Source organism: Lingula anatina, chromosome 7 (genome assembly GCF_051362555.1).
Source record: "Lingula anatina isolate TDL-2025a chromosome 7, LinAna3.0, whole genome shotgun sequence".
NCBI lineage: Eukaryota > Metazoa > Brachiopoda > Lingulata > Lingulida > Lingulidae > Lingula > Lingula anatina.
Genome location: NC_141773.1, coordinates 21,524,097 through 21,551,731, shown reverse-complemented (window position 1 = coordinate 21,551,731; position 27,635 = coordinate 21,524,097). Strand labels below are relative to the sequence as shown.

The following is a 27,635-nucleotide window of genomic DNA, read 5'->3' as shown; positions in this document are numbered from 1 at the left end:
AGCTCAACTAAAAGTTGGACTACAAGCTACATGTATCCTCGCTAGTCTCGCCATTTTGATGGCGATGTTATATTTAACACAAAGCCCCACACAGGTCTAGTAGTGTCCGTAGGTTGACATTTGCCTGCAGTTATGCGCGTTTATTATTAATTATTTCGCATCGATGCCCGTTTTACTACTATTGCCTCTAGCTGGGAAATGTTCCAATAAGTCCCCTCAGGACTGTGTACATTGTGCTTGATATTTCCGCCTGGTGGGCAGCGCAATTTCATCAAATTCAGCATTAGTTTTTATTACCCTTGTGTCCCAACACTAAGGGCAGCCGTCAAGTAGAACATATCCCTTTCCACGATGCTGACCAAACGTGTCGCACGTATCGTGAAAACTATGACTGTCACTGCGACCATAGGCTTTCTGTGTTGTCTCATATATATGTCCAAAGACTCCGATAAACCTTCAAGATATTGGCCTGGCTTGAGTAACGGATCAGCCGGAAAAAAACTATCGGCTTGGGCATCAGTTCCAGACTTTGTGCTTATGGTTAGGACTTTTTCGAAAGTGTTGCCGTACTATGATGGCATGCTTGTTGAGAGCATGCGGCTTTTTTGGCCGGATGAGATAAAATTGGTTGTTGTTCTGGACAACGAATCGTCACAAGATCACATTGTGGGAGCTGAAATTGCCAAGCGCTATCCGTACCCAAGTGTGCACTTTGAAAAGCCTGCACCTCATGTTTATTGTAACTCGGGATATGATCGGCAACAGTGGTCAAACTTTTACCCCGAGAACTACACCGATGCTGAGTACGTTGGCATTGTTGACACTGACACGTTATTCGTTACCATGGTGACACCAGAATTGCTTTTTGAAAATGGCAAACCAGTCGTCATTGGGTTAATCGGCAAACAAACATACTATGTCTATCAACAATTCGCTATGGCAACGGAGAAGTTATTTGGGACGCCAGAAGTTTTTCGTTGCATGGTGTATTTCCCAGTTCTTATTAAAGTGAGGCATATAATCGAAGCAAGACACTATTTGGAGAAAAGATACAATAAATCGTTTGATGATATATACAGAGAGAATATCTGTCACAAAATCGTTGCATCACAATTTCATATTATGTGCCAGTACATGTACCTCTTCCACCGTAACGAGTACAGATTTTATCTGCAGAGTTATCCGCATGGCAATCTCTCTGAAACAGAAGGCAGTGTCGCTGGAAGAGTGCCGTATAGTTACTACAAGGAACATTTCACTCCAGAAGAAAAGAAGCCCTTCCCAAGGGTGGCTATACATGGTCGTCACCATAATCCGCCGTATAGTTCCTTAGGTATGAAAAATAGTTTTTTTGTCAAGTATGATGCAATATTACATCATGATTTACATCACAAACGACACCAAATTTTAATTATCTACTATAGGAAACATAGGCATTCGAAAAATGAAACTACCACACGGTTTCCTGGTCGTGGGAGTTCAAGTTCCACATTGAAAATACAAATATAAAAAATTAAGTTATCACAAAAACATCATAACAACCGGAAAAAGAGTCTAATCAAGCTATTACAGCTGTATTTTTGGGCCTACGAATCTTTTCAATTAGTTTGAGAATCGCTAGACTAGTAATATCGTTTTCCGTAAATGGTCACTATGGCGGCAGTGCCCAGGATAGGAGTTTCTTCAGTTTTGATGCAATATTACATAATGCTTAACAACATAATCACCACCATTTTTAATCGTGCACTGCAGGTAACACAGATACACACCTGTGTCTGTGCATAAAAATGAAAACTAGTATACCAATAAGCTATGGGAAAAGTTTCAATTCTTTTTAAATGACACACGTACACAAACGCTGGCTTTGAAAGCATTCGCATTTATGCACACAATTTTCCCTGACAACTCAAATAAGGTCAAATACTAACTGAACCAAATTGGATATCGAATTTGGTTCAAATAGTATTTGACCTTATTTGAGTTGGCAAGGTTACAATACAGTTCACGGTGGTGAAATAATAGAATTAGGGTCAGTTCTAATGGCGTGTAGAGATCAGCTTTATAATGTCCTAAAATCACTACAGCAAATTTGCTGCAAACTAAAAGTTTGCGACCAGGAGTTTGCGGAAGTTTGCAAGAAAAATAAGTATGGCTGCTAATTTGCAGAATTTTTGAAAGAACATCTGTTTGCAGAACGTTTGCACAATTTTTTTTTTTCTGCACATTTTTTTTTTATTTTCTTGCAAATTTGCAGTAAATTTGCAAAAATTCTCAAGTTTGCAGTAAGTTTGCAAGAAACTATTCATGTTCTTGAATATTTTCAGCAAATTTGTAGCATATTTGCAGCAAGTTCGTTAGAGAGTTTGCGGCAAGCCTGATATTTTGCTAAGGAAAGCAATATTAATTTTTGTTTGTCAGCCAGTCTGTCTGTCTGTATCGGTGTCTGTCTGTAAGCAACATCATGCCAACGATTGTGGATAGATTTTATTATTTTAAGGACTTGTAGGAAAAAGACCGAGTTACCAACAGTTAGTAAGCAACATTATTCAAAAAGATATGAAGAGATTTTAAAGAACTTTTATGACAGATCCGAAATGGGCTAGTCTTTAATTATTAATTGACGAATTAACTGATTAATTATGGTAATTGGGAATTGAATTTACATTTGAAAATGTCGATGAGAATTTGGCTGCGGTGGCGGAGATTTGTGGTCTCTTAGTGCTTCTGTATTTTAGATTGTCATTTCTCTTTTTATCTATCAGAAAATTTGTGACAAGATATCATTTTATATGACCTCTCTCTCTCTCTCTTTTTCTCTCTCTCTCTCTCATATACACACATTATATTTTGAAGGTGTTACACTATGACGGACGAACCTTTTCCCTTTTAGTTAAAAAAAGTAAAAAGAAATTTGGCTCCCTACTCTTATCCAACATGGCATTAATGGAAGGACTATGTTATTCGGGCGGCTTCGATTTATGCCCTGCTGAATGCTCGAGCTTCAACCGGAGTAAACTCCACCTAGATCTCTTTAAATTTTCTAAAGCCAATTGGAGCTGGGATAACCGTTGCATTGATGTTCAGAAGAAACATTATTCCAATCTTGAAAGGTACAAAAAAACGTACGGATCTAGCAAGAACTGCCTGGGAGGGAACTGTTTCAAAGACGCCTGTCGACGTATTTATAACAAGTGCGTTTAGTTTTAGTGAAGAAATGAAGAGATCAGAAACTGTTACATATAAAAATATGTAAGTCGTCGTATGTGTTGAGTATATTGCGTTTTATTAATTTGTCTCTTTGGTCCCACTTAGAATGGATGATCCGAATACTTACTGATCCGCCGACTAAATATGGCCGATCACAGTTCAAAAGCTATGCCGCTGATTCCTGATGGTCTCTCCGACTCCACACGCGCCTTTAAACAGATTAAATCTCTGCCTCAAGGTTGAACTACTAGGACCCTGCAGCGACGGCGCGTTTGGACCATCAGAAATCAACAGCATCGCTTTTGAACTGTGGTCGGCCACATTTAGTCGGCGGATCAGTAGGCCTATGTAGACCTACTCGGATCATCCAATCTAAATGGGACCTTTGAATATGACCTCCAACATACACTGCACACGGGCGGATCCGGGATTATTTGAAGGAGGGAGGGGTGTAGTTTCATTTTAGGGATGACAGCAGCCCCCCCCCCCCCCCCCCAAATCCGCTATTGCATGATTCGAGTCTTTTCACCCGGAATACGATCTACTTATTTAATCGCACGTGATAAAAGGATACTGCTAACTGCTACGTATCCTAAGAACAATTTTCTATTGACCTTAACTTTTCTATAACAGTATATATATTCAGAGTAAGGAAAATACAAAGGGAGAAAAAAGGAAAAAAAATTTTTTCAGAAATATGATATGGTAAATTATGAACTGAATAATACTAATATTCTGATACAGCATTTAGAGTGAAAGAATCATACTATATTGTAAGTGAATTTAACTGCTAGTAATATGCCCAAAACCTTTGAGCCATTAAGCACGTTTGGTTAATTGTCTGGTTAAGTAGTTTTCACTTGTATGTTGCTTGTACCAAACTTGAAGTAACGTATACATGGCCGCGAGCAAAGGGCTCTATAACTTGTATGGCCGAGTCTGAACATATGCATACATTTCTATGGGACAAATGGCTCTATTGTTGTTCTATATTATTTTTCCACTTTTATGATCACTGTAAAATTATCAACAATGTACATGGGCTTAAGGGATATAGCAGGGACAAGAATAAAACAATAAGGGCAATGAAACGTGTTTTTTTTTGTTTCCTGATTTTTAAATGCAAAATTTCTTCGAACACCATTATTGGCTTTATTCAAAAGCACGCAATCAGGCAGTCAGAGCGTTTCCAACTTGTTCAATAATTGAAGCCCACATCATCAAATTTTGGAAAAATACACTTAACATGGCTGATGGTCTCTTGGCTAACCAAATGTACTTAGATAAATCAAAAGAAAGAAAACGGCGTTTTCCTACTCACGAATAATTTTTTTTAACTATCCCAGTTTATGGATTCGATCTTTTATGCCTTTTCTAAAGAAAGGGACTCTTCGTACATGTGTGGAATTCAAAATTCCACATTAAATGCATTGAAAACAACACACAGAAATACCTTAATTTTTTTCGAAACAAATCTGAACAGCCAAAGACTTTGGGGAGAGAGCTTCAGTCTATACCTACCAAATAAGTTTTATCTCTAAAATCATACGTGTACACTTGGACAAATAAAACGATTTGTCCAAAATGTATATAGGATGAGGGAAAAAAAAAGGAAGGCAGCATTCTCATTACAAACCGCAGTCAGGTAAGTTTGATTGATGTTTTATTCAAAATCTCCATAAAAAATAATGATAAATGAAAGACGGTCCTGTAAACAACAAAAATCTTATCTTATAGCAAATGTATCAAGATCTTTGACTTTATCAGTGAAATCATTTGTTATTTAACCTTCAGAAATGTTCGATCAAATTTGAACTTGAACTAGAAGCACCTGTGACTGTTTCCTCTGGTCTTTTCTTTGGATATATTTGTACTTTGTCTGTTTTTGAAGGCAATGTACTTCCCTCAGCTTCTGTTGACCTTTTCTTTTCATAACACTTTACACTGTCTCTACCTGAAAAAGATGCACTTCCCACAATTCCTGCAGGTCTTTTCCTATGATAAGGTTTAACCATGTTCGAATTTATTGAAAAAACACTACCTCCATTCTTTGTACTGAAAATTTCACTCTGGTGTGCTTTAAGTCTCTGATCAGAATTTGAAGATAAAGCTGCAGAAATACTCTCAGTTTGTATCAGCTTGCGTTTATTATTATTATCCACTGTCAAATCAAAATTACTACAACCTCCTCGAAAGTCTGTTGAAACCCCTATTTCATTTGATGCTGTAAATTCACCGCTCCCTCGTGATTGCAACCCACCCATCCCAAAAGAATATGTCACCTCTGGCACAGGTCGCTGATGAAATCTTATATCTTCTGGTCCTGTGTCAATATTAGTTGGTATATATCCGCTGTAGGATGGAGAGGGCATTCCCACATCAGTGACATTTGGACGTTTTCTCTGGTAAGGTTTTATACTCTTCACGGGAACTGATAAGTAAACAGACGGGTCAGATCTGGAAAATCCTTGTTTTGACTTTCTCAGGAACTGATATCTGGAAGAAAATACATGAAGCAACCTACATTGACTAAGCCATGTAAAATAATTATGTAAATTTCAAATTATTTTCAGTTACTTTTCCGTCAGTGTTATTATTTTGAAATGTTACTAAATTTCTGTATATCATATGCTTGCTTAGGAATCAACAACACTAAATCTCAAAAGAAAAATAATGACAAAACACTTATATAACCTGAAAAGCACCTACAACTATACTTACAATTAAAATGTTTAAACCCATTCTCTTGTACTAATAAACGATGGCTTTTAATTATTATATACTTTTAATTTGGGTGAATAAAATACTTAGATGAAAGATGATGTAAAAGGTATTTAAATCCATATTGCGATTTACAACATATTCCAATACTGGGAAGGGCTGTTTAAAAACTTCACAAACGAAGCTTTTGTAAACACCAACTTAAGTTTGACCTATATTTTAAGTCACTGTTTCAAAATTTAGAGAAGGCATTATATTTTCAATATAAGTAATGTGAACTTAAGCCTCGGTCACAACCGGTCGTACGGCCTCTTACGGGCTGTTTATGTCGACATTTTGCGCAAAATCTCACTTCCCACGCAAGTCCTTCTTACGAAATTTCGAGTTCGCAGACAGTCCGTAAGCACGTACGGAGGATGTTGGGCATGTCCAAAAGATTCTACGAATAGCCTGCGAACAGCGAGGCCGCAAGCGTAGCTTCCTCCCCTCGCACGGAGTTAGCAAGAGAGACGCGCGTTGTGCATGATGCACGTCGCAAGCAATGAAGAAATCAAGTGCCCTTTGCGTGTTGAGTAAGGCGCACGCCCTCACAACTAACGAACAAAGTCGAGAGCACACCGGGAATGCGTCGCACGTGCGTCACCCCCACGCCTGGCGTATAAAAGGCGTGCTCACGACGCACGCTCGTGTCTTTACAATGAACGTCGACTGTGTAACGAGTACAAAACGTCCAAAATTTTCAAGTTTATGCTCAATTTAGTTTCTAATATGCCTCCAAAATGCAAGAGAAAAAAGCTTACATAGTAGAAAAAGGGGAGAAGGAAGAAGAAAGAAGAGGAGAACATGAAGCAAAACTGACGTACGCCGTCAGTGCGTCACCACAAACGTGTGAGGCAAGTGTGAAGCAAAACTGACGCAAAAGGGCACTACTTTCGCCGTGCGTTGCATTCCCTTCGTAAGTGGTGAGTGTGTGCTACGTACACAGGAAGCAAGACAAACTCAAGAAATGAGTACAATCTCCACGGCCATCGCTCCTTGCAATTAGCGTCCCTGCTTGAAAGGACATCTCATGTGGCCCTTGCGACTCACAAGGCAGACTTTCCTCTACCTCTACGACCTCCACGGCCTCCGCAACACCCAAAAATCGCAGGGGACGTACGATCCTGAAATTCGTGCGTCTGGTTGTGACCGAGGCTTTAACAAGGTCAAATAAAACCAATTTTACTGACTTCTGATTGGCTCTCCTCTGGTGGTGCCACACCCCGCCAAAAGATGGCAGCCAAGTGGCTCCACCTTGTGACAAAGACTCTTGCTTGAAATTGGCCCCTACACGATTCGCTGGAAGTTTCTTTTTCTGTTCAGCTTCCACTGAAATAGTGGTATGCAACATTAGAAAATTTCTAACAACCAAACTTGAATGTACAGTATATGTTAACACTTCACGTTCCTCCATGTCCCTTGAACAAGTACTTCAAACTGCTGATGATTGATACAAATCAAAGTTGATGTACGAGAGAGAGGGAGAGAAAGAGGGAGAATTTTATAAAAGATTAATGATAATATCTCCTCAGTTTTATCCACTGTCTACTTTTTATAATCACAAACAAAAAGCTGAGCACAGCCACCAGATGATGATACAATCACTACAGTGACACTGACGTGGCTTTCAGTAACTTATTTCCTGCGCATCCATTTGTTCCTGACAGTGAGCCTCATGACCTAGAATACCATGGTCTGTGTCTTACTGAGGTACTACTACTTAAGTATTCCAGTGTTTGTACTCACAATGTTTCTGAAGATCCTCCACCGTGGGGCCAATGTCTTTACTCCGTCTCTCTCCTGAGCCTGGCCTCAGCCAAGGGGGTGTGGAGCCCTTGAAGATGTTACCCACCTCTGGGTCATATTGCTGTGAATAGCAAAAATACACCAGGAAAAGGACGGACACAGTTTACCAGGCTTACAAAAGCCACCATTATTTCAGGATTATTTTGCATTTTTACCATTTTATTATTTAAAGGTGGAAATACATGTATAGTCATAGTTAACATCAGAGATGTGACTTTGGAGGGGCATTGGGGGGGGGGGGTGAACACTGACAATGTAGTGCAATTATCCTGCTCAGAGATAAAAAACAAAGTTGTAAAAAAAATGGAGTTCAGGAAAAAGGGAAAAATCCCATCCCTGTGACATGCTTTCGAGGAATAAGTACAAAAAAAACTAAATAAAAAATGAAAAAAAAAATCAATTTAAACAATCCAGACCATAAACCTATTTACCTTAAGTTTGACCATCTCCAAGCCTTCTCCAAAGGCAGATTCAGTCCGCACATCCTTAGGCAGCAAACCTGTGGGGTCTTCATATCTAGGCTGGGGTGTCTTGAACAAAGCGCCCTCTACAGAATCTGAGTACTTTTTTGTCTGCCAAACATTCAGGAAATGTGTAACCACAAGAAAATTTGCAGAACATATACCAAAACACTTCATCCTTAGTTTGACATTCATTTTTTCTATATGTTTGCGGAGAATTTACATGCCACTAGATAATTTTTACATGCAAGTCATCATTTTTAAGTGATTAAAAAAAATTCATGAATTGTTACAGAACAGATCTGGCAAATTTTTAATAAAATAATAACCCTTAAGACTGTGATGCATGAAATCACAATTAATTAATTACCTTTAAATTATTATATAAAAATCAAATGTAAATAAATCATTAAAATGTTAAATAAATCAGATTATGCTTTTATCATATGTCATTTGGAATTTTAACAGCTAGTGTTCTAATAAACACAAATGTGGATACATCAAACCCTACAAGCTATCCCATCAGCCAACAGACCTCCTTATGGCGTAACTCCTGCTGGATAATGTATGCACGTTCATTCTCCCTCTGTCGGAGTTTAAGCATTTCCTGAAAAAGATATTTCTCGTTTCATACTGACAAATACCAGTAACTGTTGAATGCTTTTTTTCCCTTTGCTTTAAATTTACTGCTTAGTTTTTTCAGCCAAATACAACGATAATTTAATATGTATTAATAATCTTCAGATTCTTAACTCATTTCTTATTTCTGAATTTACTTTTAAATACAAACAAATATTTATCAATAAATATCAGATTCTTATTTCTTATTTGTAAACTTATTTCTTAATAAAAGAATAATTAATATATAAATCTGTTCATTTCTTCTTGCCAATTGATACTACTATTCTTTTTATGGTTATTTTTAATCTAAATGCACGTTCAGACTTCACGTACCTTTTCTCTCTCTCTTCTCTGCTCCTCTACGTAGTCCTTCACAGCTTGCTCAGCCTTAACTTGAAATCTGAAATAATTTATAAATTCCAACTATCAGTCCTAAAAAAATCAATTTGGTGAAAAACTTAATTCAACCAGAAGAAAACAATTCCAGATGTCATTTTAGAAAAAAAAATTATCAAATGTTATCTCTCAATACCTTAGAGTCAAAGAAAACTTTGTATTATTAAAGGTGGATGCTTACCTTGCAAAGTCCTCCATGCTGAGAATAAAGTTCTTCTTCCTGGATTTCTCAACTTTGTTCTCATAGAAAAAGTGATGCATACTCTTGATGTGTGAAGCACTGAAATGATGGTAGAAAAAATTAAAACAAGAGCCATGTTACACCTTTCAAACCCCATTCCCTGATAATGAATTTTTCAGCTGATAAAATATCAGTTTAGGTTTCTTATAGATAAATGCCTTGATTTAAAGACACAAAAAGTAATTGAATTTACACCCACCCCCCACCCCACCCCCCCCCCCCCCCAAAAAAAAAAAGAGGTATGGCAGAATTTTAAAAACATTCCTCAGGTCAGTTTGTCAGGAAAAAAATGACTACCCTATAAAATTAATTTAGGATAATTTTGTTTTTTTGTTTGTTTATTTCAGAAAAAAAAAGTATGACAAACTTGTGGCCCCTTGTCTTGTACACATTATTTGGGAAACATACTTCATCAATTTTGTTCGGAATTAATGGGTCAGTACCATACCTAAGAAAGTGTTGGATAAAGCCTCCATATTCCACAGTGGCTTCCTCAGTCCTGGTATGTTTCTCTACATCTTCAGCACAGAAGTAACACCAAAATGTGGCCCCCATCTCCCAGGACAACTCGTGGGCCACTGGGATCTTCATGGCGTTTTTGGCCGCTTGGACCTGGTAAAAGTATTGGCAAAGTAAATAAGTAATTATTCATTTTCTGTAGAGTCTATCTTTTTTCGACGCGCTGTATTTATGTGTTATTCAAACTAATTTGTACTAAAAGTGTCTGACAAATCATTGGTTACATACATTCTGAGAAAAACAGAGACGAAGAGTGAGGTTGGCAATGCAACTTATATCGAAAAAAAAAATGCTTTAAAATATCAAGTACCTTTTTGTAAAATTTATCAATAATGTTCTTGACAATCCCCCGATGGCCTTTTGAAAACACATGTTTCTTGCCTTGCTGGTGGTTTTGTCTACAAATGGAGCAGAAAGTAAACTGTATGAAAGATGTGGACATCACTCTGGCCTCGAACTGAATGTAGCGCGGTTTTTAATCTCTAAACCATATCGAACTATTCATTTTATGGATTAATCCTCTTGTTTTTCTTTTTTTCTTGGTCAAGATAAACAAAAAATTACCTTTTCATTCTTTACATAGGAGCGTTTTATAAAGATATACGTACAATTTAAAACTATCTGAGGACATCGCATTGAGAGTATGAGAAATTCCCAAGATGGCTGCTTCCATGCAACTCCAACCTGCGGAGGTGTATTTTGCCCAAAAATTAGCCGCCAATGAAAAGAAAATTCGCGATCGAGCTGTGAAAAAGCTGAGAAAGTACATATCCGTGAGATCACAGTCAGGTATGACCATGTTTGTTGTCAAAATGCTAAGAAATTGACCGGCAATTGAGTCACAGTTGACTCTAGTAGGCTCCCACGTGGGAGTCTGTTTTAAAGTCTGTGAGAACTGTTACGAATACGAGTTTTCAAGTGGCCATTACTGTAAAGAAAACTTGAAATAAAGAAGAAAGAATGATGAAAATCACCATGCTTAGTTCACTCTTTAATTTGCTTAATAAATCTAAGATACTGGTGAACCCGGCAAAACATGTTATTAATTCAAAATAAAGATTGAAATAAAGGTGGTAAGTTTACCAATTAATATTACTGGAGTCTTTGATGGTACGATAATGCGATATCTAATATCACTGACTTATTTTTGTTGCAGTTGGATTCTCTGAAGATGACATGTTGAAGATATGGAAAGGTTTACACTACTGCATGTGGATGTGTGACAAGCCATTGGTGCAGGTGAGAATAGAAAACATCAACAGGGTGCAGAACAAAATAAGTTTTTGCTTCTGATCAATATTCATTAAAAAAATACACCTTTATTGACCGTAAAAGAAAAATAAGGATAGGTCTCTTGAAGCTATCATCAACACCAACTGTTTCTTTGTTCTTCAGATTTTATATCTACATATATTACAAAGAAAACATTGCTTCCGAAGTTAACATTTCACCTTGAACCATTTCCCAGGAAACTATTTTGTTAATTTTCTGTCATCCAGGAGGACCTGGCGGATACCCTGTCCAACCTCCTCCAGTGCTTCGACAACAATGCTCAGGCCTTCCTGTTCATAGACGCCTTCTTCCAAACACAGTGCAGGGAGTGGTTTGGAATAGATAGGTTGAGACTGGATAAATTTATGATGGTGAGAATATTGCAGTGTCAACTATTGAGATACCACTGTATGTTTTTCTTTATTTGAAAATGAAAGTCTGCAATGTTAATTAACACAAATGCCAGTGAAATTGAGGGCAAGCACGTTTTTTTTTAATTTGTTCAGTTACTAGCCACTTTTTCTACTTTGAACCAATAGGCTTAAGTTTTTTTTTCCACGGGTTGAAATAAGTAATTTCATGTTTTTGTAATACTCAAGAAATCATTTTGCTAGTAAGAATCAAAATTAAGAACATAAACATGGTGCCAGGTAAAAAAAAAAGCTTTATCATCACATGATAAATGACTTGTTGACCTCAAATTTCATTCAATTTTATTTAAGCTTTTTTTGTCATGTAATCTGGTCACATGATTTAATCATGATCAAATTGGCATGACTTATAACAGTATTTTCTGTTCACCAGCTCATCAGACGGGTGATACACCAGTGTTTACTCATGTTGAAGATAAAGAAGTGGAAAGTGACTCTGGTGAAGCAGTTTCTTTCCATTCTGGAGAAGTATGTGATATCTGACGGCGACAGCGCTGGCCCTGATGGCCTCAAGTTTCACTTGGCTGACATTTATCTTGATGAACTGTCCTCTGTGGGAATAGACAGTGTATGTATTGTATTGTATTGTATTGTATTTTAAAATTTTATAGATTTTCTCATACTATATTATTCTTTGTGTGAGAAGATAATGTGTACACTGATATGTTATTCTTCAACTGGGCTAATATTTTCTCTTACAATGTTGCTCTTATCTGCCTTATTTTGATAATTGTGATGTCTCATTTCCAGTTAAAACCAGAGACCCTTCAGATATTCCTGGAACCTTACTGCACCATGATGACTCGGTGTCAGAAGTAGGTGTTCAGATTTACATTGGCCGATTCTTAGTAAAATATTCAATATCCGCAAAAATCTGTTTTGACTTTGTAGGCTGCTAGACTGAAATCAGTAATTACATCATTTTCCAAAATTTTAAAATGCATTTTTATATATCAGGAATTTGTGTCATCCATGAGCTGATATTCCCAGATCAACTAACTTTTACACATGAGCAACAAAAAAGTGACAAAACAATTAAAAAAAGGTTCAGTCATTTTCTTTTGTCCAAGAATCAATTTTTCCTCTCCTTGTCAAAGATATATGCAGAAGTGTTTTAATGCCACTTGTAGAAAAAAAAAATTCAAAGTTTCTTGTTATCTCCAGCAAGCACCTGGTCAGCCACGTGGTCAACCGGATCTTTAAAAACATCATTGACCAGTCTGATGTTGGGAAAGATGAGGAGGAGGACGTCAGTGAGGATGAGGATGAAGAAGAGAACCAGGATGCTGACAAAGCACCTAAGCTGCAGGTGAAGAGATAATGTTTAATTTTTATTTATTTTTTTTTAATTTACCCACATAAAAGGGTTTTCACCCATCTATGGCATAGTATTTCCAAACTAATATTCCATTATTAAATTTGTGCCATGTGTGTGTGTGTGTGTGTGTGTGTGTGTGTGTGTGTGTGTGTGTGCACATAGTCATATGTGTGCATGCTTGAGAAAATGAATGTGAAATCCAAGATTATTATAAAGGTACATCACACCTAAGTTTTCCTTTTTCCTTTCAGTTTGATTACACAGCAATTGCTGACAAACTCTTTGATCTAGCCAAAGGGAACAATTGTCTCTCTAGGAATAGACCAGCCATATATGACCTGGTCAAAAGGTACGCAGTGACTTTAGTTATTAGTTGTAGTATAAATAACCACTTACTAGTATTATTACAATTATGTTAGTTCCATAAACTGGATGTATCTCAAAACAAGTACTTTAATTTTTTTGTGATCAACAAGCGTAATTTTTATACTTTTCTTGGAAAGACTGTTTTATGACCAAAAAAAATATCATGTTATGTAAACTTAACCTGTCAATAATATTAATGAGAAATGCTAAATATATACGAAAACAGTAAAATATTTACACATATAAGTCATCATTAACACATTAACTGGGTCTCGTGTTTTAGATTCAAAGACCTGGCAGCAGGTATTTTCCCTTCTGATGACATCATAGGGTCATCTGATGAAGACGATCCAATCAGCAATGCAGATTTCAACATGGCTGTTCAGAGACTGCGGAAGGTAGAGAAGATGGGGATCAAAAAGAAGAAGACAAAAAAGAAGAGAAAATTAGAAGAAACTTATGAAGAAAGTGAAGGTATGTCATTGTTGAAGCTGTAATTTGCAAACTTCAATTATATTATGACTATTATTACAGTATTTTTGTATTGTATTATGCTAAAAATCTGATATCCATCTCAGTGATCAATATTTGTTTCAAACTGACACCTTTTTCTATTTCTGTCATGAACAATTTTGTTAATGAACATGAAAATTTGCAGTTTATCTTAAAAATTCAAAAATCTTTGCACATGTCAGTTTAACGGTTCATGACGTCAAGCAGTATTTTTAGGAACTGTTAAACATAAATAATCTAATGGTATCATTTCATTGTTGATAAAATTATACTGCCCCTAAGGTTTAGTGTAAATATCATATAAAAACATGTAAGAAAATAAAGGAATGTAAATTCTAGTATTATACATATTCACTTATTGGATTCCAGAAGAACCCAAGAAGAAGAAGAAATCAAAACAAGAGGTGAAGGAAGATGAATCTCAGATTAATGGGATTCTAGACAAAGAACCTCCAAAGAAGAAAAAGAATAAATGCAAGTCTGAGCAACTGGGTAAATGGGAGAGCAATGATAAAAATGAGTTAGAAGGTGAAGGTCATTCCACTACTAGAAAATTAAAAAATGCTCCAGACAATGCAGATTCTTTCGTTGGAGGAATTGGGGAGAGTAATGGTGTTGTTTCAATGAAAAAAGATAAAAAGAGGAAAAATAATGCTCTGCAAATAAGTGATGGTGTTCTTTCAGACGAGCTTCCTAAAAAGATGAAAAAAGACCAATCTTCAATAGAAAAAAACCATAGTCAAAATGTCAAGGAAAGCCAGTCTGTAAAAAAGAAGAAAAATAAGAAAATGGAGAAAGAACCGGGTGCTGTTATTGAAGAAATGTCACAAGTTAATGGACAACATGAAGAAACTAAAAATTTAGTGCATCTGCAAGAAAAAAGTTCAAGCCCAAGTGATGAAGTGAATCATTCTGTTAAAAAGAAGAAAAACGAGAAGAATAATAAGGAACCAGCGAATGGTTCTGTCGCAGGAGAAACTACGTGGACGACAGCAGAATCACCAAAAAATCATGTACAAAAAGGCGATGAGTCTTTTGTTCTAGATACTAATTTCAATCAAAGTAGCTTGATGACTGATTCTGTTAAAAAGACGAAAAACAAGAAAAAGAAAAAAGGGAAGGTTTCTGCAGTTGACGGTCCAACTACTTCAGAAGAAAATAATAAAGATTTTACTTCAGAAAAACAAACTGCCAAGATTGGAGAGGCTGATCCAAGTTTGAAAACAAACACTGCAAAAGGAGAGCCACATAATGAAGAAACAACAAAAGAACATAAAGAAACCACAATTAACATTTCATCTAAGAAGAGGAAAACTGGTTCATCTGTCAGCAATGTAGAATTGACCATGACCCCAAAGGTCAAAGATCATGGGAAGAAATCCAAAGCAGTGACAACCCCTAATTCATTTGCTACATTTGAAAATGTCACCCCAACACCACCCCTGTTTGTCAGAAAAGCTGCAAGCAAAGTTAAGGAAACGCCTAAGACAGAACCAAGAAAGTCTAAGGTATTATACTGAACATGGGCATTCCTAACTGTTAGTTCAGAAGTATAAACTTTAAGTATATCGAATTATGCTTGCTAGCACAACATTGATGCGTTGAATATGGACCAATAAAAAAAATTAAATGTTCACTGTGGTAATGAAAAATTAATTTGGAAATTGTGCGAGAATTTTTGGTCATACTTATTACTACCTTTATAATAAATCAATAGCCTACTGGCCTAGAAAGACCTAAATGAGTTAAAACACACTATGAATAAATCTCAGACTAAAAAAAAATCCTAAAATTATGTGTATTTCATCACCCATGGCAGAAATGAAATATTCAAGAAAGCAGCGATGAGACTTCCAAGTATTGGCAGATTTCTGACTTTTTGGGAGCCAAAAAGTCTCATCCCTGAGAAAGGCTGTGTGATGCTTTATCTTATCCTTTATCTCATTTGATTGAAGGTATATCAGTTAATAAGATAATTGCTTTCTCTTTCTGCCAGCTTAACCTAGTGACCCCAGACATGGAGGCCCCGGCGTCAGAAGGAAAGAAGAGGGTCAGTTTCATCATGAGCAGAAATATAGCACAAGGTTTGTATAGCTTCTTGTTCTTTGTTATATCCTGTGCCACCCCATCTAAAATATAGCACAGGGTTTGTATAGTTTCTTGTTCATTGTTTTACCCTGTGCCCACCCATCCAACATAGTATGTTCACATCTTGTGTTATTTTAATATATGTGTATGTATGCAGGCAGTATCAGACCTAATTTTTCATAGAATTTGCAGTTACTGTACCAGAATGCTACAGATATAGAAATATAATGAGGCATCAGATGTTGCAACTTCATGAATAATTTAAGTCATTTTCCAGTCAAAGTTGTAAAAAATATTAAATTTACATTGTAAATAGGTATACGGCAGAAACTTTAAGGGCAGCATTACATTACTATTCACAGTCAATATAATTCTTATGATGAATACCTTAAGTTTTCTTGACATGCCTGCCACATCTTGACATGCGTCTTCCTGGTACAAATACTTAAATATTGCATAACTTCATTCAAGGTTTATTTGATTGTTTTATGTTTAGAGTTCAAGGAGAGTTTGAAGCCCAGCCCAACCCCAGCCTTCAACCCAGAGAAACTTCCTGAACAGGGCATACTCAAGACACCCCCATCAGGTGGCGCCATCTACAAAAGGACAAGATCAGCTGTCAAAGCAAAAAGGGCAAAGGCAGCCGATTTCTTTTGATTACTATATATTTTCTGTCTGTTTCAGAAACTCTTGAAAGCTACTAGCCCTTCAGGCAGTCAGATTGTAAAAGTGGACTAGTAAGTGGTATTATTTTTAGTTAAAACCTTTTTATTTGCTCTTGCATCAGGCTAATGCCTAACCACACTGACTGCAGTATTTCCTAGTCATGGCATCACAAATTTTATAAGATTAACTAAATTTTTTAAAACATTTTTTCATCTTTTTATTATTTATTTTTTAGATCAAGAGTAATGAGTTATGTAGTCTATCAGTATCTTCTTATTTGGACCAAGTTTGAGAAATGTGTTCTGACTCTTAAATAACATCCGTATTGGATACTATTTGATAGTCAGAAGAAAAAGTATATTGTCTGTTGTGTATTGTCTTTAGTTGTATGGAGACAGTTCCATAACTGATACCAAGCAGAAATAAACAGCATCAGCTGCTAAGTCAGCTGTTGAATTAGGATATTGTATTACCCTTGTATAAGCAATTGTGGTGCCTGGCCAGTGTTTTCCTAACTGTCAGAATTTTTATATTGAATGAAGCATTATTTTCTCTCTGTCATAAATGATGGATTTATTCCAGGACAGGATTATTTCATATTCACAGTGTTTAAAGAATTATTTTCAAATATTTTGAAATCAACTTCATCAAGATTAAATGCCATGAAATACTGGTGTAGATTGCAGTAAAAGCAGTTAAAAATCCATGTAAATTATATTTTTGACATAGATTTTTTAATAAGTTAAACACTCACTGGGATAAAATTATGACTGGATAAGAAATAAAATGAATTTCAACATGTGAAATTGTTAAATTTATTTAAAGTTCCAGCTCATTTAAAATGTTCTCACGAGCCATGCAGTCTGCACAATAACGTAGGTTTTTGAACAATTGCTGTCGAATTTCCATTCCCTTGTTCAGATCGAAGAAGACTAAAATTATCTAATATTATAGGAATCCCTTTTATGGTCTGATTTTAGCTTCAATAATTTTAGAAAATTATTTATTCATTTGATTTGTAATCAATCGTTTTGCACAAGGCAGTACGTGTAATACGTGTCTCTCACTGTATTTCAATACGGCCCGAACCTAGTCGAACTACATTTGTAGTTTTATGCAGTTTTTACCATCTCAAACTCTGACAAGGTTGACAATGCTATTTTGCTGTTATGAAAGGAAAAAGAAGCGTAATTTACTGCATACGGGTCTAATGTAAAATACAGCGCTGGTGACATGCAAACAATACCGAAAAATGTTGTTATTATAAAGAATACACTACATAGCAGTTCAATACGAACCACTAGTAGGTAGATGCCATGGGTGTCAATGAAAATTATGTTTCAGGGACAAGATTTTAAAAAGTGGGGAAAAGCGGAAATCAATAATTTCCTAATTGTAATTGAGCCGGTCACCATCATATAATTTGTTGAGCAAGAAAATGATATTACATTAAAAGCATATTCGTCTGCGCCAACGGGAATCCTGGGTTAACCATATCCGTACCGGATAGGGCCGTTAAGGACCCCAGGATGTATCTGACGAATTTTATGTTATACGTTTTTTTTTCCTGAGCTTACAAGAGATATGAGATATGTTTGCAGTTTTGATATCGTTTGTGGTTATCTTACTTAGAAATGGCGCCGAGTTCGTAAACGACCCCACTAGATTAAGATACGTTGAACATAGAATATTATCCTGTAAATTCCACACAAATGATTTATTAGATTAAAACATGACGAAAAAACACAGAAAAATAAGATACGCGAGGCAAGGGAAGGCCCAAAAGATCCAAGAGTGAAAGAGTTCCATAGATGAGAGTGATTTGAGTGCATCAGACTGATGATGACGAAGAGGACCGAATACTTAAAGCATCAGGTACATTGTACAGGTGACACCGAGAGTGTAAGTGATTGTTCCAGGGGTTGAACATCAAGAAAGGGGTCAAAAAGGGTGAATCTTTATGAATTATTGAATTAATAGTATCACAGAGAATGCTTTTATACCGTCAAATTTACAAATTTACCGCCAAAGTAGAGCTGCAGTTTGTCACATCGGTAACAGGGTACGACTGAGCAACAGCCATTTCCTGGTTCAGATTGAAAAATATAATTAATTAATTAATTAATTAATTAATTAATTAATTATCTTATATATATATATATAAGGAACCTTGCTCATGGTATGTTTTTAGCTGCAAAAGTTCAAGTAAATGATTTTAAAAATCGTTCATTTTGCTATCAATCATTTTTACAAGGTAATACTTGTGACTTCATCGCTTAATTGCAGTACTTCCCGATATCTTGTAAAAATACCAATTGTAATTTTATGGAGCTTTTACGCAAGAGACTAAAACACTGGTAAGGTTAGCAATGTCATTTTGCATTTGTGAAATAAAAACAACGTTAATAACTGCGTACGTAAAATTTAGCGCTGATGAGAGTGATGGTGCAGAAAAATATTGTCATTATAGATAAATAACATATCAGGACAACCTTCATTCGACAAAACCAGCCACAGGTAGGTAGATGCACAAGCCGAGTTTATGCAGGCAGTAGTATAGAGTTTCAAGTCAAATCATAACTCAGCGTCAGGAGAAAAAGAAATGGCAAAGAAAGGTAAAGAATTATTAATTTCCAAATTGCCATTTAGCTGGTCACTATCATATCACCCTTAGGAAAGGAAAATAATATTTCACTAAAAGCTTTTGCAATAACACAGGGGAGAGCGGGGTGGGTTGGAACGCGGGTAAGTTGGAACATTGGCTTTATTTCTTAAACCACAAGACCGATCATGTGCTCCTTCAGAATAAAAATGTCACTTGGTATGGCCATTCATCCGGTAAACTTTTGGAAGTTTCGAAAATGCAGTAAAAGTTTTATGCGAAAAAAAACTCATTTTCGCTACTCGAAGTAAGTTTTCATATTTTTGACTCTCATCGTGCTGTAAACCAAAGTATAAGGATTATATCACTGAAACTGTGCATAGCGCTTAGGACCACCTTTATGTTCAAAAAGCTGTAGTTTTTTTTTAATCACCTCCCACGTGTTAAAGAAGTACAGTGTCATAAGTAGGCCATGACGTCATGGGGGTTGGTCGGAACATTTGACATGGGGCCAGTTGGAACACTGTCAGGAGTGTTCCAACCCACCCCGCACGGTGCTTTACATTTTTTTTTTTTTTATCTCTCTAAATGTTTTATTTTCAACTTTAAAGAGAGTAGTAATGTAGTAACCCAGTACAACTCCAACTGGAGACGAAATCCAGCTGGTAGAACATCTCCAAGATGCCGGAATGTACATGCTTATAGAAAATACAAGGGGGGATGGTCACTGCTTGTTAAATGCAGTTGCTAGCTGTTTGGTCGAAAGGGATCTGCATGCTAACTGTTACTCTTTGCGATAAATTTCTGTTAGAAGTGGAAGAAAATGTCGATTATTACTCTGCATTTCGCGGCAAAATGAAAATATTCTAGCTGAGAGCCTACGTTATGGATAAACTATACAACACCAATTCTGCTTTAAATGCTTTGTGTAATGGGTTGGGGGTTGCTGTTAATGTTTAGTGAACGAGAGTACAAAATCCGCCAGAAAAGACAAACATTCACCTCGTAACTTAGGCAAAGTTTCAGTTGAAATCTTAGTTGCCCTCATCGGAAGAGGTGCTACAGCACACTATAGCGCACTTAAGAAAACCCCAAAACAGCTCAAGTCCAGCAATAATTGGGCTCACCGTCGCAGCCCAAAGATTAAAAGAAGAAAACGATGCAGTGCAGTTCTAACTGACACACCTGAAAAAGAGCTGCTCGAAAAAGAAAAGACCAAGCCCAACAAAATTAAAAAGGACAAGTGCAACAAAAATAAAAAAAACAGTTAAATATTTCTAGTCGATAGAGAAAATCAAGGAAAAGGAAATTAAAAATGATCAGCGATTCTGAGTCAGAATTAGAAGAGTGGCCGTGTCTGGTTTGTGGGGAGCCGTTCAGTAACAGCCGACCAAAAGAGAAATGGGTTAAATGCATTGTTTGTCTAAAGTGGTCACATGAAGACTGTACTAATTAAGGGTGACCGAGTGTGCATATGTCAGAACTGCGATTTTGATTCTGAGGTCTAGTTGAAAGAGATACAGTTTTCATTTGTAGGTCTAACATACTGTTGATGATAGGTTATGTGATATTCAATTTCTTTTCTCTTAAACTACACCACTTTTGTTATCATTATGAAATGAAGTGTAACTGGATATGGTTTATATATCGAAAAGACTATTTGAAAGCAAATTATAAACCTAAAAAATGCTTACAAACTATGGAGATACGAATACAAGGTAATACGTTCTTGTTGGGAAATTAATATAGATAAACCTACTCTTAAAATGAATTATACTTTGAATTTATATGCAAGCGTTCCAACTCGCCCTCTTGTTCCAACTCACCCCACTGACTGTTCCAACTTACCCCGCGGGTGGGGTGAGATGGAACGTTTTAAGAGGCAACTTTGAGTATTTATTACTCTAAAATAAAAATACCTACTTGATGTTTTATTTCATAGATGAGTGCGGCATATAATTATCCCCTATCAGTGTTTTTATTTTTGTCCCCAAAGCTTTGACTGCTGAGATATCGCAAAAAAAGTGAAAAGTGTTCCAACCAACCCCGCTGATTTGAAACGGTGAAACCACGTAGAGGATCGGTGCTTAGAGGGCACCCGTACTGTATCCTGATCTTCTGACTAATGTGGTCAAAATCTTGTTGGGGGAAAGCCTCATATATAATATCTTCGTTCTTCTTATTTCAGAAAATGGCCTGTTTGCCGGTAACCATTATTATTGCAGCTTTTTCCGTAGCACTTGTCATACAACACGCTCAAGCAGTGTGCTGTATCACTGTCCTGTATGACTTCTGTGGAGACTGTAGCAAAGTAAGATTGTTTTGTGTCTAATTTGGAAACAGCACAAGAAATTGAAATAGTTTTCAGTTGTTATTTGCTTGTTCTTATGATTGTTTTAAGTAGATTCCGCCTGAAACAATGATTACAGGTATTATAATAAAGTCGGGTGGTTTATTTTTCTTTGCGATCAAAGTGTAAAGCTTTTTGTCTTTGTTCCCTGTATAACAATGGCCTAAGTTCACATCCTTTGCATAAAATTTTTCAGACAGCTTTCTATTGTGGAGTAGGTTCGTGCAACATATTCGGTTGCGCCTGCCAAGGTGGCTGCAGATCCGGGTGCTCTGATATCAGAGTAGAGGGCGGGTCCTGGTTGTAAGTACAGGTGAAACGTTATCCCAAAGTATTCGGTCTGCTCCGTTTAAGTGTATTTTGTGAGCAGGCCCCACTTGCAGGTTTTTTATTATTATTATTATTTATTTATTACTGGCAGCCATTCTGAATACTGTGAAAAGCAAAAAAGGTTACTTACAGTGAACATAGCAGCCAGATAGATTTAATATGTCCCTCCAAGCATTACAATATTAGGTTTCTGTGAAAAAAACACATCTTACGGAACGAATTGCTGGGTCTTGTTCTGACTCATACATGTACAAGAGTTGCAGCTCTATGAGGCCTTTTAGCCAGTGACATGCGTAGATCATTCGTTAATGGTCCTTTGTATGAAATATTGACTGAAAATATTGACTTATCTCGCATATAAAAAGCATGTCTTCTTTTTCAATAGTCGATCAGCTACATGCACGTGCTTAAACAAGAGATCGCTGGCACGTCCCTTGTCTAAACGTGTCGTTAACCCCAGAGACGTATTCAGAAACATTGATATTGACGGGTAAGGGAGTAAGTTTCACTAGAAATGAATACATACCCGACACTAACTCTTTCATACATACTACTCTACAGAAACATGACATAATTCATGAAACTGTTCAATACATTCGGTGTGTACAGAGACGTATAGTACATTGACATTGACGGGTAAGAGAAAACAGCAGCACTATAAATTGGTAAATTCCTATTACTTAGACTTTCATTAATAAAAGTCAATTTAAAGATAGTTTATGAACCTGCTCAATTCGTTTCATTTCGTTTTTGTGGATCATCCAAATGACTTTCTTTGAGCTGCAATCACATGTTCTCTTCTAGATGTATGGCCATGAACGTTATTTTTTACTCATCTGCTCTAAAATTTCTTAGCGGAGGTAAAACTGCGTCAAAAGAAATTCGCTGAAGTAGACATTAAGCAGAAACATTTGAAGTTGTGATTCGACAACCTGATTTACCTGTTGCATTATCTTATCACACGTTTCAGAGATGATCACATTTCCAAGGACGAATTCCTGGATGCAGTTGTGAAGCTGCGCGGTGCCAAGAGATCTGCACTGAATTTCGATGAAGAATTTGTCAAGATGGACGTAAATGGAGACAACATGATCGAATTTGATGAGTTCGACGGTGGTTACTGATTGAAGATACACCTGTCCTTAATGGAACCGTCAACACTAAAATAAAGTGATTAGGATAATTATGAAATGTGACCACTTTATTGTATTCAGTTCCAGTATATATACACAACGCCCCAGCGTGTGGTAGTCTGCTTGATACAGCAAATGTTTGCAATATTTCTGCCGATCTTCCATTTCCTGGCTTGGAACGGAAAGACAAAATTATCCAGTTTATGGGAGCCTTGCCTATGGTACTCCATACGCTGCCAGCGATTTGTTTTAAAAGTCTGAGTTCAGATTTTATCATTGATGAAGTAAAAATGCCTTTGTTTCATGGAAATCTGTAACAGGGGGCTCATAACTCCATAACAAAAATATTTATACCACAATAAAGGCAAGAGATTGTAGCTTATATTCACCTGGTCAACTCAAGCAATTTTCGTGATGAAATCTTGTTCAGGGATGAAGTTACGCCCCATACCGATTGCTATCCCACCTCAAAATAGAAAGGCGTTAAATTGATTAAAACTTTGGGTTGCCTATGCTTATATAGTGCGATGTAAGAAATGAACGCCGATATTTTAAATTTTCGAGGAATTTTTCATTGTTTTGAATCGGCACAAAGATGCATTTTTGAACAATAAGATGCAGGAAAAAACTTATTTTCGGTATCTGGATGATAATGAAGGGTCAAATAGCCTTAAGTCGCAATACTTGTAGAAAAAAGTTGTATTCACTGAGGTTTTTAATTCATCATTTTGTACAAAGTAGCAATACGTGCCCCTTGCTTTATTTAAGTGCGATCCAGGATTTCCTGTAGTATTTTGCAGTTTTTGCTGCATAGACTAAAACACTGAAAATGCTAACAAAGCCTTTATAACAATAAAAACTACGGTTATTACTGCATGTGGGATGCAAAAACACAATGCCAACAACTTGCAAACAATGTAGAAAAATATTGCCATTTTAGATATATTGTATAGCAAAGTGCCCTTTATTATATATGACAAATTTAACCACAGGTAGGTCGTGTCAATGCAGCTCCGTGTGTACTAGTATAGGGTTTTAATCAAATTAAAGCAACAACGGATAAACAAGGAATGATTGTGAAGAAATGCAGAAAAGAGAAATTTTCAAATTGTAAGTGAGCTGGTCATCAAGTTATGATTCAACAAACCGATTCACCTGTTGCATTATCTTATCACACGTTTCAGAGATGATCACATTTCCAAGGAAGAATTCCTGGATGCAGTTGCGGAGTTCCACGGCGCCAAGAGATATGCATTAAATTTTGACAAAGAATTTGTCTAGATGAAGACAACATGATAAACAACTTGGAGGCGGTGGTCAATAATTGAAGATACATGTACACCTGTATATGATGTGCTTTCAACAATGAAGTGAAGTGATCCACAAAACAAAGATGTTTTCCCTTTTGCATACAGTTCTAACCTGTTTAAAACCTTCTCACGAGCGTTGCAGCATGATAACGTAGATTTTTTAATAATTGCTGTCGAATTTCCATTTCCTGGTTCAAGTGGAAAAAGTTTAAAATTATTTAATATCATAGGAACCACTTTCATTGTCTTATTTTAATTGCAATACTTTTTACAAATCAATTATATTATTTGACCTGTAATCAATCATTATGCACAAGGTAGAGCATGTAATACACTGTACGTGTCTCTCACTTTATTTCAATACGCCATGAACCTAGTCAAAGTATATTCGGTGTTTAATAAAGTTTTTGCTAACTTAAACTTTGAGAAGACTGACAAAGCTATACTGCTGTTATGAAAAAAAGTCACCACTTCGATCCCTTTCATCGAATGCTCTGTATACTAGAGGCAAGCTTAGTGGTGGCATTAATTTAATACGAAAATTTCTCGCTGGAAATAAAGCTGCACACCACAGTGAAGAAGAACACTGTGCACATCACTTATGTACATGTAGAAGGCACTCAGTGATAACTGTGTCCATGCAGCCCATGGTAAAAAAGTAAAAAGACAAGATTATCTTAAATGTGAAGAACCTTGCTCATGGTCTGTTTCTAGCTGCAATCGTTTAAGGTACTAGTAATGCGTGACGATCAGTTCTTTGCAGCACTTCTCGGCATCTAGTCAAAATACATTTGTAATTTTATGCAGTTTTTACCAAAGAGATTAAAACACTGGCAAGGATAACAATGCCATTTTGCATTTGTGCAATAAAAATAGCGTTAAAAAATTAAAAAACTGTTCAATACATTCGGTGTGTACAGAGACGTATTCAGTAACATTGACATTTACGGGTAAGAAAAAACAGTAGCACTAAAAACTGATACATGTCTGTTACTTAGACTTTCATTAATAAAAGTCAATTGAAAGATACATAATGAACCAGCTCAATTCGTTTCAACTCGTTTTTGTGGATTATCAAAATAATTTCCTTTGAGTTGCAATCACCTGTTTTCTTCTTGGTGTATGGCCACACATTTTTTTCTAACCTGCTATCACATTTCTTAGCTGAGAGAAGTCAATAGAAATTCGCTGAAGTAAACATTAAGCAGAAGCATTTGAAGTTTTGATTCGTCAATCCGATTCACCTGTTGCATTATCTTATCACACGTTTCAGAGATGATCACATTTCCAAGGACGAATTCTTTGCTGCAGTAACGGAACTGAGCGGTTCCAAGAGATCCGCATTGAATTTCGATGAGGAATTTGTCAAAATGGACTTAAATGGAGACAACATGATCGAATTTGATGAGTTCGACGGTGGTTACTGATTAAAGATACACCTGTCCTTATTGGAACCATCAATACTGGAATAAAGCGATTAGGATAATTATGAAATGTTACCACTTTATTGTATTCAGTTCCAGTATATATACACAACGCCCCAGCTATACAGTAAATATTTGCAATATTTCTCCCGAGCTTCCATTTGCTGGTTTGGAATGAAAAAGACAAAATTATCCAGTTTATGGGAACCTTGCCTATTGTACTCCATACACTGCCAGTGATTTTTTCTTCAAAGTCTGAATTCAGATTTTATCATTCATAAAGCAAAAATGCCTTTGTTTATTTAACATCTGTAATAAGGGGCTCATAACTCCATAACAAAAACATTTAAATCACAATGACGGCAAGAGATTGTAGCTTATACCCACCTGGCCAACTCAACCAATGTTCGTGATGAAATCTTGTTTAGGGATGAAGTTACGCCCCATACCGATTGCTATCTAACCTCAAAATAGAAAGGCGTGAAATTGACGATTAAAGCTTTCAGTTGTCTATACTTATATATTGCAATGAAAAAAATAAACGCCGATATTTTAGATTTTCGAGTTTTTTTTTTTTTTTTTTTTTTTTTTTTGTTTTATTATTATTTTTTATTATTGTTTCAAATCAGCACAAAGATAGATGCATTATTGAATAATTAGGTGCAGGAAAAAACTCATTTTCGGTATCTGGATGAAAATAAAGGGTCAAATGACCTTAAGCCGCAATAGTTTTAGAAAATGTTGTATTCTCTGAGGTTTTTAATTCAGCATTTTGCACCAGGCCGTTAAAGACCCCAGGACGTATTTGTTAGCACGAATTTTGTTATACGTTTTTTTCCTGAGCTTACAAGAGATATGAGATATGTTTGCAGTTTTGGTATCGTTTGAGGTTATCTTACTTAAAAAAATGGTGCCGAGTTCGTAAACGACCCCAGATTAAGATACGTTGAACATGGAATATTATCCTGTAAATTCCACACAAATGATTTATTAGATTAAAACATGACGAAAAAACACAGAAAAATAAGATACGTGAGGCAAGGGGGGGGGGGGGGCAAAACATCCAAGAGTGAAAGAGTTCCATAGATGAGAGTGATTTGGGTGCATCAGACTGATGATGAAAAAGAGGACCGAATACTTCAGGGCCGTAGCCTCCGGGGGGGCAGGGGGGGGGGCAGTTGCCCCACCTGGGATTTGAGGTGCAAAAAAAAAAAAATAGATAATCGCAAAGGTAAAAAAAAAATTGCAAAGTTGGTATCTATTCTGTGAGAAAATGCACGGATTGGCTGTCTTGCTTGTCCACAGAGGAAGAAACGTTATTTCTGATCTTGAGACAATCTACGAAATGAAGTCCAATTGGCGTGTTGTGTTGAAAAATGTATTTGTATGGCAAAATGAACCCACAATTTCTGACTTCTGATTGAGCAGTTAAAACAGTTAAAATGCACTAGAATGCAGTATAATACATACAGTTTATAAAAATTTTCCACACCGTGGGAGGGGGATACCCCCCCACCCTCCCCCCTCGGGGGCTTTGCCCCCTCGTGTCCGCTTACTGCCCCCCCTGGCATTTTGCTCAGGCTACGGCCCTGTACTTAAAGCATCAGGTACATTGTACAGGTGACACCGAGAGTGTAAGTGATTGTTCCAGGGGTTGAACATCAAGAAAGGGGTCAAAAAGGGTGAATCTTTATGAATTATTGAATTAATAGTATCACAGACAATGCTTTTATACCGTCAAATTTACAAATTTACCGCCAGAGTAGAGGTGAAGATTTGACGGTATAAAAGCATTGTCTGTGATACTTTTAATTCAACAAT

General features: G+C 36.5%; 2 protein-coding genes across 2 annotated transcripts; one reads left to right on the top strand and one right to left on the bottom strand.

Moving 5' to 3' along the window:
* Positions 1–4,853: 4,853 nt before the first annotated feature.
* Positions 4,854–10,468, bottom strand: LOC106158657 (centrosomal AT-AC splicing factor). Its single transcript, XM_013534730.2, has 9 exons — positions 10,322–10,468; positions 9,941–10,104; positions 9,433–9,531; positions 9,189–9,255; positions 8,770–8,841; positions 8,205–8,345; positions 7,714–7,834; positions 7,158–7,296; positions 4,854–5,703 (listed from the first exon to the last, which is right to left on the bottom strand). The coding sequence occupies exons 1-9, from the start codon at positions 10,451–10,453 to the stop codon at positions 4,998–5,000; spliced, it is 1,641 nt and encodes a 546-aa protein (XP_013390184.2). The 5' UTR covers positions 10,454–10,468; the 3' UTR covers positions 4,854–4,997.
* A 160-nt stretch (positions 10,469–10,628) lies between these two features.
* LOC106158661 (uncharacterized) lies at positions 10,629–17,464 on the top strand. Its single transcript, XM_013534738.2, has 11 exons — positions 10,629–10,800; positions 11,168–11,250; positions 11,511–11,654; positions 12,088–12,282; positions 12,465–12,529; positions 12,879–13,023; positions 13,284–13,381; positions 13,682–13,872; positions 14,281–15,419; positions 15,908–15,995; positions 16,496–17,464. Exons 1-11 carry the CDS (start codon positions 10,671–10,673, stop codon positions 16,654–16,656), a joined length of 2,439 nt encoding a protein of 812 aa, XP_013390192.2. The 5' UTR covers positions 10,629–10,670; the 3' UTR covers positions 16,657–17,464.
* Positions 17,465–27,635: the final 10,171 nt, after the last annotated feature.